The following is a 13,563-nucleotide window of genomic DNA, read 5'->3' as shown; positions in this document are numbered from 1 at the left end:
TGTGTATCATCTCATCTCATTGAACCATGAGACTTCATACGTATATCTTCTTTTGTTTTGAGAAGTGTGAGCATGCAGGGCTAATCTAGAAGATACGTACGAGAGAGAGAGAGACGTGGAGAGAGTGAAAAATAGAGAGGGAGGTATCGTGTCAGCAAAGGAAAAGGGTTCAGCTCCTGCTGTTCCTTAAACCCCATTTGTTTGGGCGTTTATTTCTGGGTTTAGGGTTTTGGCAATGCCGTCTAGGGTTTTTCCTCCCTTTTCTTATCCCTTTTCTTATCCCTTCTCTCTCCCTCTCTTCCTCTGTCGGTTCCTCTCCCTCTTCCTCTTCTCTTTTTCCACTCACTAATGATCATCTTCACTTTTCTTCACAAAACCTCCAAATGGGTATGATGGATGTCACACAAAAGGTCGGTTTCACACCGCTTCATACTAATCTAATCCCCTCTTCTTTGTTTTCCCCAACTGATGGAGGAATCATTACATTAATTCCACTTCTGTTCTTCAGGGGCTGTTGCCGAGGACCCAACTCCAGGACCAGACCAACAAATGCTGTGTTGATTGCAACACTACCAAGACTCCTTTGTGGCGTGGAGGCCCTGCTGGTCCTAAGGTTTCTCTCATCGCATTTTTCTTCTTTTTCCCTCTGTTTTCATCTTCTGTTTCATCTTCAGCTTCTTCTTAGTATGTCAGATTCATGGTTTCTTTCTGATTATTCATTTCTTCTGGGTTTTTTTCGTATCCAATATCGTTTTAGCTTTCTGTTCTGTTTCTGGTTATGTTCTTCTTAATTCTTGAAACTGGGTTTCTACTCTGTTCATGTACCTGTTCTTCTTCCAGCATTTCTGCTCTGTTTCAGATTCATGGTTTGTTTTTTGTTTTTTTATTTTTATTTTTAGCTTCTGATATGGATTCATGTTCCTTTTTGGTTCTATTTGTATTGGGTTTCTCCACTATCTATCAAACCTATCTACCCATTTCCACAACTGTTCTTAATGTTCATCTATTTTCTCATCAATACATTCATAGTTCTCTCTAGTTTTTTTCTACTTATCCCTCGTATTTAGCTTCTAAAGAATGAAAAACTCTAAAAGAAAACCCGCTGTTCCCCCCTATATGGGATTTTTGCAGTCACTGTGTAACGCATGTGGGATCAGGTTTAGAAAGAGGAGAATATCCACAAACAGAGGATATGTGAGGAAGAAGGAGAGACCTCATAGCTCCACCGCGATGGCCGCAGTGTCAGCCACCACTTCTTCTTCTTCCACTGGCACAACGGCCATCAATACCACCACCACCACCACCAGCGGTGGCGGTAGTGGAGATGGGGAGGAGGATTTGGGGGAATGTAGGTCATTGAGGATGAGGGTGATGATGCCATTCAGGGAGGAGGTGGTGGTGGTGCAGAATGTGTCATCGGTTCAGAAACAGGGGAAGCTTGGGGAGGAGGAGCAGGCGGCGGTGCTGTTAATGGCGCTGTCTTGTGGTTCTGTGTTCGCCTGAGGAAGAGGAGGAGGAAGAAGGTATAGAAGTAGAAGAGTTCTAACAAATACTAATTACACCAACAACAGCAGCACCTCATTTCCTGTGCTTGTTTGTCACTTTCTTTTGGATGAATCTCTAAATTAATGAGATGGAAGAAACCCAAAATAGTAGGAATTGGGTTTGTTTTCAAAAGGATAGTTCTAGGAAAATCAAGAAGGGAGATTATTATTAGGAAATTCAAGATCATATTTTGTGTAGTTGTAGTATCCTTCTGTTCTTTAGTTCTATGTCTGTAAATATACGTTGATCTTGAAGAACCACCACAGGTATTGTTTTCAAGCTTTCAATCATAGATTACTCGCATTTAACCTTTATACTTTCATAAATACAACATTCTAATTTCATTCATAACACATTGGCATTGACATTGATAGACGAACACGACTCTCCACAATGGTATGATATTGTCACTTAGCTCTCCTTAATCGATCCAATACCTCTCCTCGAACAAAGTATTGCTTCTCCTTAATTGAGGCTCGTCTCCTTTTCTTTTGGAGTTTTTTGTTCGACATTTGGGGATATACCAATCTATTGGCACGACTAAGTTTAGGGCATGATACCATGTTAGACGAACACGACTCTCCACAATGGTATGATATTGTTCACTTTGAGCATAAGGTCTTGTGACTTTGCTTCGGGCTTTCCCAAAATGACTCATTTCAATGGAGAGAGTATTCCTTGATTATAAACCCATGATCATTCCGTAAATTAGCCAATGTGGGACTTTCATCGTCTCCATCCAACAGGCATCTTTTCCAATTTGGGTTGGATCTTTTCCAATCTGGGACTAAGGCATTTCAATAGTATAAAAGTATAAAGCCACGTGTTGTTTACAAACTTGAAAAAATAAAACTACTTAAAATCAAATGATTATTTACCCGAGACGCCCTTAAATCTCGATGGTTTGAATCATGTTTAAATGTATTTTAATTTGGAGATTCGATCTATTAACATAATCTTTCGAGAAATGTATTAGAGAAACGTTGGTGGTGTAGATGTTGTTTGTGAGCCAATAAACTTGAGGACTAAACTTGAGCCAATAAACTTGAGGACCAAGTTTAGTTCCTACTTAGGAAGATAAAGATTGAATAAGTTTAGTTCTTTCCATATTAAAAGTATTGAAATTTTTTTGTTCCAAGGAACTCTCTCTTCAAGTTGTTTTTTGTGATTCATTTGGTTTGTTTGGGCATATTATGATCATGGAGCACGTCGAATATTTGGTATAAGAACTAGGATGTCGAAACAAGTGTCGTCAATACACAAAGTCACTGAGGGAGATATGACGACGATAAATAGCAGAAAGAAGGGGAGTGTAACACTTTAGCACTCGGTATTCATGAAGAGTAATTAGGCAACATGGTTAATGAATATGCGCGTTAACTTACACGCACAAGGCAAGTGGGACGCCATTGAGCATGGTGACGTTGAGGAGGGTAAAGATAGGATGACTCTTGCTGCCATCTACTAAGAAGTCCTAGAAGACGTACTTCTCATGTTGGCAGAGAAGGACTAAGCAAAGGCAGCATGGAAGATGCTACTAACAGTGCATGTGGGTTACGTATCAAGGAAGCAAAGGTGCATACCTTGAAGAGTGAGTTCGTGGCTATCCACAAGAAGGACGGTGAGTCAATAAACGACTTTGCCGTGAAGTTGACGATGATCGTCACAACATTCGTTCATTAGGCGGCTAGGTAGAGGAGATGTTTATCGTCATGAAGTTTCTTCGAGTTGTCCCTCTTGAGATTCATGCATATGTTACCTCCATTGAGTAGTTCGTCGACCTTAATAACATGTCAGTTGAGGAGATCGTTGGTCGTCTCAAGGTCTATAGGAGAGACTTCATAACTACGACGATAGAGAGGAGGAGAAACATCTCTTACTGACACATAAGGAGTGGCTCGCACAGACGAAAAGGGAAGATGCGACTGATTCTTCCTTTTTCAGGTACGAGTAGACATGACTGCCACAAGAAGAAGCGGATGAGGAGACAAACCTCACATTCACACATGATCAAGATTCTACAATGATGTTGGGCGAGAAGATGGCTAATTTGTTGATTCTCAATGAAGAGATGATTATGGCAAACCTTCTCACAAAAGGAGAAGACCGAGTGGAAACAGCATGTGGTACCTAGACAATGGAGCAAGCAACACATGATCGAAGATCGAACAACGTTTAAAAAGCTTGATGAGAAGCTCATTGGAAACCTGAAGTTTAGCGATAGATCAATTGTATCGATATGCCATAGGCCATAGGATAAGTGTCATTCATACTCAAGTCATTCAATCAAGATCGAAAGCGTTTTAACAATAAATCCACCTACTTTGTTGGCATAAGCTGAAGTCAGTAAATTTTTTGAGTTATGTTCGTTTGATTCTGCTTGTCGAGTTTTGGTTTCCTAAGTTGAGGTTCAGTTAGTAGTTTCGGTTTGAAGTAGAGGTTCGTCAAGAATGAAAAGCACTAACAATGCTGGATTTGCAAAGCTAGAGTTCCTTTAGGATCATTGAAAACTTCCACAAATAAAACTGACTTTTAACAAATGATTCCAACCAGAGTTAGTTAGAAGGATGAATAACTCTTAAATCGAACTTTGAATTTATGATGTTCACTCTTAGATCCCAAGATGACTCACTCTAGAATTAGTTTGATCAGACTAATTAGTTAAGCAAGATTTAAAAAAGAAAGTGTAATGTATGGAAAAAAAAAATCAGAAATTACTGAGGTCTTCGGCGAGACCTAAAACTCCGGCCAGTGCTAGAGTTTTCGTTTCAACACCCCGCGACGCGCCTCGCCGATGCCCACGGATCTCCATTCCCCATCTCAGTCTTCAGCCATGCCTCAGAACACCTGCACAATGAGAGAACGAGAGAGAGAGAGCGAGAGAGAGAGAGAGGAAAAGAAAGTTACGTAACTTTTGTCGGCGAGCGTGAACGAAGAAGAACCAACGTCGAAACCTCCAAGTTTTTGCCTCGAAAAGAACCACCGAGGTCTGTACACACACAAGAGGCAAGTTTCGGCGCCCCATTCACGTCGTACATCATTGGAAGAAGAAGATATGGTTTCGGGTTTTTGGGACCTTCTTAGATCTAAGTGTTTAGACCTTTATGAGCCAAACAAACACGAGAAAGGGGAAGTGAGGGTAGAGATGGCGCGAAACCAAAAGAAAACAGGGGAAAATAAATGCCGAAACGACGTTACAAAAGAGAGAGAAAGTCACCGAAGAAAATTGTAGAACTTCGGTGGAAGAAGACGAAGCCCGATAGGTCAAATCTGGATTCCATTAGTAGTATAAGTTAATATAAGTTGAATTGTATTTCCATTTAAATAGTATATAGGTTAGTATTGGATGTTTCATCCGGCATTATTTTCCTTTGTTTATTTTCTTTCTATTGATTTTTTTATTTGTATTGATTTTATTCCAAGGTAATAAATGAAGCATACAAAATTTAATATTGAAGTTATGATAAGGATTCAAGAAAGTTAGTTCCCATTAGATGTTAAGGTAGCGATCTTAGGTTAAATTGCATTACATAAAGATAACATATAAGGTTTCATAAAACACAAAGTTTTGTATTCAAAATGATAATTAAACGGAATATTTTGGTAGTTGGAGTACCAACCACTTTAAATTAAAAGTTATTAAATAAAAATCGAAGAAAATAAAACATCAATAGTTCAACTACTAAGAACGTAACAGTGTAGTTCAATTTATTAACAAAAAGTCTTTCTAAGCCCTCTCCGAAGTCGAGTGATGTTTATTGCCACTACCTACTCCACCTCGTAACTCCTAGCATTTTTTTTTTTTTTGATTCATATCATTCTCTTTTTTATTTAATATACTAATATTATAAAGATATTTGGGTTAAAAAATGACTAGCCTTTGAGAAGGTAATGTAAAGATTTCTTAGTTTATTTTTCTTGCTTCTTCTAATTGTTGATTCGGGCACCTATAATAGATTAGTGGCTGGATTCATATCATGTTCGATCTGAAGTTAATTCTAGACCTGTTTCCTCTCTTTTCTATATTCGTTTGATCCTACCCGTCATTGGTCTAGTTTCGAAGTTGAGGTTGAGTCCGTACGAGAATTTAAGAGCGAATTGGGGTTGGTGTGAAAAGTTAAGAGACTATTTTATTAGAATATCAAATGGTTTTAAAAATTATTTTTGTTATTTTAAATTTAATATCGAGAGTAAATCGTTACAATAAAATAAAAAAAAAAAAAAAAAAAAAAAAAAAAAAAAAAAAAANTCCGTCTTTCTTTTTCTTTTTTCTCTCTCTACCTCTCGTATCTTCGCCGATCGACGGAACCCAGTCCACCGTCTTCTGCTGCAATCTCACGCCGCCACGCCAACCTCCGTCGTCGTCCGCAGTGCCTTCAACTCTTCTACGCTCGCCGTTGAGGTCTTTTCTTTCTTTTCTTTCTTTTCTTTCTTGTTTCTCTCTTTTTTCTGATTCAATCGATTTCCAAATAGCCTACATTTGTAAAGACTTCGATTGTGAGTTTGTAATCCTCCAAAATTTGACCTGTTCATATCCTGGACTGATTTTTAATTTTTATTTTTGGTTCGAAACAATTTTTAAATCATACTGGAGGTAGATGATTTCTCGTTCCTCCCAAATCTAGGAGTCCAAACAGAAAATGAAAGATTGGCTTCCGGGAGAACTTCTGATATTCCGTAGGGCTTGAACAGTTCTGTGTTTTGTGGTATTAGTTTGAATTTAAAGTGAATTAGGTGTTGGCAGGGTAGGAAGAGTATTTTGTTTTATTAAAAGAGATTTGGTGGAGTTTTTATTTTTTGAAGTATAGAATTAATTGGAATCCTTATCAGTTCGAACTAGATTTCCATTCAAAATATTGGAAGTTTTAAAAGTCCTTGGGTGATCTTGTTATTTCCATGAATGCAATGGATCAATTCAATGCTTCCATGCCCATTCTATTGAATATTTGTATGGAAAGAAGATATCAAAGGATCTTTGAAGTCAAATCTTCAGCTTGGTCGGATCATTTTAAGGTCATGAAATGTAAAGCTTTTAGATGGTATTCGCTGTCTACGTTCTTTTTTGGTAATTCCTTATGACATCATGGATCATCAGAGCAAAGCCCGCATCGACCTTTTATCTAATAAAAGCATCCCTTCCAAAAGTCGGGGTTTGTTTCACGTATTAGCTCTAGAATTACTATGGTTATCCGAGTAGCAAATACCATATAATTGATTTTGTGATGTCCCACATTGGTTGGGAAGGAGAACAAAGCACCCTTTATAAGGGTGTGGAAACCTTCCTCTAGCAGACGCGTTTTAAAGCATTGAGGGAAAGCCCAAAGAGGATAATATCTGCTAGCGGTGGATCTGGGTCGTTACAAATGGTATCAGAGCCAGACACCAGACTATGTGCCAGTGAGGAGGTTGTTCTCCAAAGGGGGTAGACATGAGATGGCAAGACGGTGTGCTAGTAGGGACGCTGGGCCCCAAAGGGGGTGGATTTGGCGGGGGTCCCACATCGATTGGAGAAAGGAAAGAGTGCCAGCGAGGATGTTGGGCCCCAAAGGGGGTGGATTGTGATGTCCCACATTGGTTGGGGAGGAGAACAAAACACCCTTTATAAGGGTGTGGAAACCTTCACCTAGCAGACGCGTTTTAAAGCCTTGAGGGAAAGCCCGAAAGGGAAAGCCCAAAGGAAGATAATATCTGCTAGCGATGGACTTGGGTCGTTACAAATTTAATGAGCCATTTGCAGTTTCACAATTTGAATGAGTTCATACTTAAACATGCATGACTTAAACTTAAAAACTTAAGACCTTCCTCCCTAGAAAAATTGCATCTGATTTGAAACTGATGGGTTTGTTGCAAATCAGATGGGTTTGTTGTCCACAGCAAGAAGAATGGCATGGAGGCAGATTACACTGCAACCATACTCAGCTCCTTTATTTGCTAGATTCTTTTCTAAATCTACCCCATATGTCGGTAAGTGTTTCCTTCACTCTTATTTTCTTTAAAAACTAATTCTCATCTGACCCAGGAATTGAGCCTTATACCTTATTTGTTATCTCTTTATTGAATGAATTTGATACCCAAAGAGGCAGAGCATGATTGTGTAGTAAAGGAAGTGTTCATATCTTCGTATGTCATCCATCATTGGTTTGCTATTATTATTTCCTTGTGAGTGTGTGATCAATAAGATGTAGATGTGCTTGATTTGTTGTCATTTGCGTTGTAGTAAAGGTGGGAATACCAGAGTTTTTAAACGGTGTTGGACATGGGGTTGAGTCACATGTGCCTAAACTTGAATCAGAGATTGGCGATTTCCAGAAGCTGCTTGTTACTCGCACACTTGAGCTAAAAAAACTTGGAATTCCATGCAAACATGTAAGTATTTCCTCAACTCAACATTATTCTTATTATTTGAATGATATGGATTAGCAAGACATAGACATGTTGCACCGCCAAAACAGCTCAAATGATAGCCATAGGCTTTGTATGCAATTATCAAAATGCTTCCATTCTTGTGGTATGTGGCAGAGGAAGCTGATATTGAAGTACACACATAAGTACAGGCTTGGACTATGGAGGCCCCGAGCTGATTTGGTGAAGGCCTGATGGTTTTAACAATGGGTTCATGAGGTGAATTGAATGATTTGGCTGATCCCTGGACCTCAGTTTGAATTGAATTGAATTGAATGATTCTTCATGTTACTGCTTTTTTAATTCTTTCTATGCTAATATAATATGTGCTCTATTCCTTGTCCTTCCTTGCTAATATTTAATCAGCAACTCTTTGTTGGGGTTACATATGTATATGCATACGATTTGATGGTGATCAAGTTGCGATGGTGAACTTAATTTCAAGATATAAGGCTTTCCTATTATAACAGGTTGTTCAAAAGGATTTCCCGTTCTTCTATCAAATATTCTGCTTTTTTTCGGGTACTCGGGTTCAAATACTTATGGACTCGCTGTTTGCTTATTGACTTCATATAATTCAGAAAAGATAATGCATCTAGCAAACTCCCCTCTAACCCGAATGAGCACTCAAATATCTGTCCTATATTCATTCATGAGGTGACTCCTAATGAATAAAAAATCATATCAACGGGTCTTCCATTTTGCAAATAAGACATGTCTTCTCGCTACCTTATCGCTTACTTTGAATTCATGTACTCTATAGGGTACGATTTGGTGGGGAGTACTTTTCGTCAACAAAGACTATGTGTACTCTATATGGTACGATTCGGTGGGGAGTACATACATGAATCATTTATGGATTATAACTTAAACCTTTTTTTTTTTGGATCCATCTCACATCAATAACTCAGCCAAGTGTGGCTCTAATAATCATCTAAGGCATTAATTTACATACTAAAACTATACATGTCAATTACCTTTAAAGAAGTTTCAAATGAACACAATAACCAAAACTACCCCTAAAAATCTAGAATCCAAGGCTAGATTTGAGATAGCCTAATTTGTGATTGAAGATGATGTTTTGAGACAACCCACGACGGTGCTTCACGTCGATCCGATTCCCACCTAAAGTGACGACCCTCGATTCATTTTCAAGCAACGCTAATGACACCTCTAGATTTTAAAAGTGGAGAAATTAAATTAAGTTATTAAAAAATAAAATTTGAAGAACCCCAGAGCTATAACATAAAAGTTGAAAGTGAAAAATGAAAGGAAAGTATATTTGCGCACGTGTGTGAGAATTTAATTTAAAAAAAAAAAACAATAAATAAATAAATAAGAGCTCATCCATAAATGATTTTCTGATAATTCATATTTTCTAATTAGAGTTGAATTAATTAATTTAAAATAGAAAATATAAATAAAATTAGAAAATATTTATAAAGTTGATTTAATCAATTTAAAATAGAAAATATAAATAAAATTTAAGCCTAAACTTGAATTGAATCAAAAGGAAAATGAATAATATTTATAGAAAAATAAATAATATTTATAGAATAATTTAGTAATTTGCTATGGACTTAACTTGTATAAGCTCGCATGACTTTGCTATGAACTTATCAAAAAGCCTCGTATTAATGGGGAGAATCTTCTTTGTTTATAAACTATGATCATTTAGACTTTTTATAAATCCATACTTATTCCCTCTGGTTGAATCACGAACGGGAGTAACCATGAGAGTATGCCTCGTAACCATGAGAGTAAGTTAGGCATAAAGGCATAAAAGAGTGAGAGAGAAGGAATATCCATTGATATTATCATATTCCTTACGTTCCCTGTATTTAATACTCGAAATTCATGCTTCATCTTGATCTTATCAAGATTAAATCTTAACATAACCTAAAAGCACTTTCAAATTGTTGTTTCACTTTTTCACTATGAAGTATGAACAATTTTGAATAGAAACAGAAAAGAAATAAAAACAACTCTAATTCACTAATTTCATGGTGCTCATTTTTCTTCTCTTATTATATTAAGAGAATCAAAATAAGGTACCACTTTTCAATCAACAAATTCAAACCAAACTGGAAAACAGAAAAAACTAAGAGATATCGGAGNTCCAAGCCTTGGACCTGGCTTCTACGAATTCGTTCTGAAGCTTTGACGATCGGCCGGAGCACCGGCGAGAATCTCGGCAACGGCTGTCATGGCGCGGACCTGCATCTGAAGAGCGGCGATGTAATCTGTAGCTTCTTCAAGGAGGTTCGGGAATGAGATATTCCGGCAGCCGGGAACTAGGCGGCCGAGAGTTCGAACTTTTCGCTGTACCGCCGGTAATTTCCTCGTCTTCGATACTTCCAATTTCTTAGTCCACCTGCCGTTTCCGGCCGGTTTCACCTTCTTTTGCTTCTTGAGTTTGAGATCCAGTCGATTTGACAAGATCGCTCTGCTCCACCGCGTCTTGCCTTTAGCGGCAACGGCGAGAACTCGATCCGCCGTATCGCGTACTTTCCGACCGTTAATCGAAGATCTCGCCAGCGGTGATGCGGATTTCTGGCTTATTCGATGGAGAGCTTGAACTAGTTTTGAAGAGTAAATATACTTCTCCGACTCTGTTCTCCACCGTGTTCTCAAATCCGTGGATTCGGCGCCATGAATATCCGCCATTCGATCCTCCGATTCGATTTTTCGGCGTTTACACGGTCGCTGCTCCATGGAATCGGAATTCCTCAGCTCTTCCAGTTTAGAGACAATCACATCCATCTTAAGAACTCAATCACAGAAATATACGAGAATAAGCACACAGACGATCCGAGATTAAACAATCTGCAAATCAAATCAACCAAAAAAACAGTCGTAGAGAGGTGAAAATGAGATTTGGTTAGAGCTTCCGAAGCGGTGGTAATGGAGGAAGCTTGAGAGAGAGAGAGAGAGAGAGCGAGGGGGGGACCGCGAGAGGGTAATTATAAGAGCAAGCAGAAGCAACCACGCGGCCTCTTCTCAATCACATCAATTTATTTATTATTTTTATATTATTATTTCTTCATAATTTTTTAAAAAATATTTATTTTAATTAATTATGTAATTCAGTGGATTAAGGGATGAATGAAGTGATTACTTAAGAACTAAGACATGGTCGCAAATCAGATGGATTAGTTCAACCAAACACACAATAATTAAGGTTTTTTTTTTTTTTTTTTTTTTTTTTTTTTTTTTTTTTNGGTGGAAAATACAAAATAAATCTAAAATTTCAAAACCCGGAATTAAAAAATTATGAAAATATAAATAAACGTAGAATCTTTCATCAATATTATGTGGATCTAGTCACGAAATGAAGTCATCGTTGGAAGAGACCATCTTGATAAGTCGAATGTAACGTGTTTTTACTATTGTTGCTACTACATGCATGACAGATCTTTAAAAATATTTTAAAATGATGCTATGAACCTATATGTTCATAATAAAATCGTTGAACAATTACAATTGAAACAAATCACGTGAAATTTAAATAAAAACAATATACGAAATAAAAAATGCTATGATTTAATCTGAGGGCTACAAACAACATGAATATACATCTACCCTACATTCAGTCCCATGATCGTCACCACGATGTCGTTATTCGTAAAAAGATGCTTTGCTTTATGTGAAAAGTAAGAGTATCACGTGGTTTGAGTATTTAAAAAATATTCAGTAAGCGACTCCACTATTGGGGTCAGGAAAAAAATCACATACAATCATGTTTGAAACCTATTATTTCAAAAACCATCATTTCATGGCTTTGGTCTCAACTTTCATTCTAGATAGAATTGGATGTGCAGTACTTCTCTACAAGGGTCCAAGCGCGCACACAGGAACCCTAGGTGAGCTCGTATTTGTACTCCTTGGACCTGGCCTTTGACTAGCGTACACTCATGCTGCCAGTATACCACATAGAGAAGGGAGCACACATAGTATCATGATATGCATAATATGTATCGTAGCATCATAGTGTGTTCGTCCGTACTAGTCATAACAGGGAAGTATCCCGATGCACGTGAACATATAATACGCATGAGGTCTCCATAGTTTAAAACCATAGCATGTATTTATGATGAAATATATATCTTCGTCCATTTCATATGTAACAATCATTTTATGTCATTTCATAATGTAATGTATCACATGTAACACACTTTCATAACATACCAGAAACACATATCGGTGTAGGATCTAATAGCCCAGAAACGCATTGTCGTGCATGGCCCATGTCCCAAGCCCTCCCGGTGGGCCAATGGGTACGTGCGCGGACCGTGTGTGGAGAAGTACAACACATCCCTGCCTGGACGGGAAAGAGCTCAAGGTCATGCTTTGTTGTTTTAAAGTATAGATCCCATCATGTATTTGTGCATTCGCATTACCCATCCCCAACGGTGGGGTAACTTATTGAGTATTTCCTAAAATACTCAAGCTACGTGCTACCTTTATTTTTCAGGTAAAGGTAAAGTTCCCTTGAACGGATGACGGTGAATGCTGGAACGCCCATGGAAGCTAAGACTGGAACGCCCGTGGAAGCTAAGATAGGACAATAGTATGCATTGTTTTCAATTAGTAGTTTCATAGGTGGTTTTTCATTTTCGTACTTAAAAAATTATGTTAAGGTTTTAACTTTTATGATGTTATTATTTTTATTTATGGTTTTATATTAAACTTATGTGTCTATGACTTCATTTGAAATGTTTTATTTAGATTTTTACACATGTTATTAAAGACATGCATGTAATGACGTCTTTGATGTAGGCAAGAAAACTAGGGGCGTTACAAGCATGTTATTATCCCAAAACTTCCTAATGTGTTGCAAAGAGGAAGGCATCGAGCATCTACTCACCGCGACATATACCCCACAACAAAACGGTGTGGTTGATCAAAGAAACCACACTGTAATGAATATAGTAAGAATTTTATTCAAAAGTGGCGAGACAATACAATATGTGGTTTGTCTTCTAAACTTTTTTTTCGTCAAGGGCATTGGGCACTTGCACCCGTATGAAGATTAGTTTGATAAGAAACCTCACTTTGAACATCTTATAGTTTTCGGTGGTACAACATATATCAAGACTACAAAACCACGTATAAAGAAGCTTGATGATAGAAGTCAAAAGATGGTGTACTTTAACATAAAGGATGGGACTAAGGCACACAAGCTTTAAGATCCTTAAGATAAAAAAATTCATGTTAGTGGAGATGTTGTATTTGAAGAAGAGAAGAAGTGAGATTGGTTTAGCATTAGTGACAACAAAAAGACTATTGTGGAGTGCACAACTCTAGAAGATGAGTACGATGTAGCAGACCTAGAAAATGCATCGACACTGACACCAACACCAACACCAACAAATCTATACATGTCATCACTGCTGACATCAAAAGGCGTGACGAGTTCTCCAGAGCAAGGAAGCTCAATGAAGAGCACAAAAGAATCCACAATAAATGGTGGACCAAAGAAGTTTCGTTCTCTCACTGGAATTTATGCAGATACACTTGAAAAAGAGTTAGATCCAGATACGCTAGTTTTGATCACTGTTGAGGAGCTGACAACCTATCGTGAGGCAATAACTGAGACGGAGTGGCAAGAGGCCA

At 37.9% G+C, this 13,563-nt stretch overlaps 3 protein-coding genes across 3 annotated transcripts; 2 read left to right on the top strand and 1 right to left on the bottom strand.

Annotated features, from left to right (window-relative positions):
• The first annotated feature begins 119 nt into the window (after window positions 1–119).
• Window positions 120–1,837, top strand: LOC111792786 (GATA transcription factor 16-like). The gene is made up of 3 exons (XM_023674372.1): window positions 120–410; window positions 509–613; window positions 1,132–1,837. Exons 1-3 carry the CDS (start codon window positions 384–386, stop codon window positions 1,501–1,503), a joined length of 504 nt encoding a protein of 167 aa, XP_023530140.1. The 5' UTR covers window positions 120–383; the 3' UTR covers window positions 1,504–1,837.
• A 3,963-nt stretch (window positions 1,838–5,800) lies between these two features.
• On the top strand, window positions 5,801–8,422 carry LOC111792790. The gene is made up of 4 exons (XM_023674376.1): window positions 5,801–5,947; window positions 7,401–7,509; window positions 7,763–7,911; window positions 8,065–8,422. The coding sequence occupies exons 2-4, from the start codon at window positions 7,401–7,403 to the stop codon at window positions 8,140–8,142; spliced, it is 336 nt and encodes a 111-aa protein (XP_023530144.1). The 5' UTR covers window positions 5,801–5,947; the 3' UTR covers window positions 8,143–8,422.
• A 1,649-nt stretch (window positions 8,423–10,071) lies between these two features.
• Window positions 10,072–10,957, bottom strand: LOC111792781 (transcription factor bHLH149-like). Its single transcript, XM_023674366.1, has one exon. The coding sequence runs from the start codon at window positions 10,708–10,710 to the stop codon at window positions 10,087–10,089; it is 624 nt and encodes a 207-aa protein (XP_023530134.1). The 5' UTR covers window positions 10,711–10,957; the 3' UTR covers window positions 10,072–10,086.
• Between the last annotated feature and the right edge of the window lie 2,606 nt (window positions 10,958–13,563).

The sequence above is a fragment of the Cucurbita pepo genome, chromosome LG04 (assembly GCF_002806865.2).
Source record: "Cucurbita pepo subsp. pepo cultivar mu-cu-16 chromosome LG04, ASM280686v2, whole genome shotgun sequence".
Taxonomy (NCBI): Eukaryota; Viridiplantae; Streptophyta; class Magnoliopsida; order Cucurbitales; family Cucurbitaceae; genus Cucurbita; species Cucurbita pepo.
The sequence above is the reverse complement of the archived record's forward strand: the minus strand, read 5'-3'. Positions and strand labels throughout refer to the sequence as shown.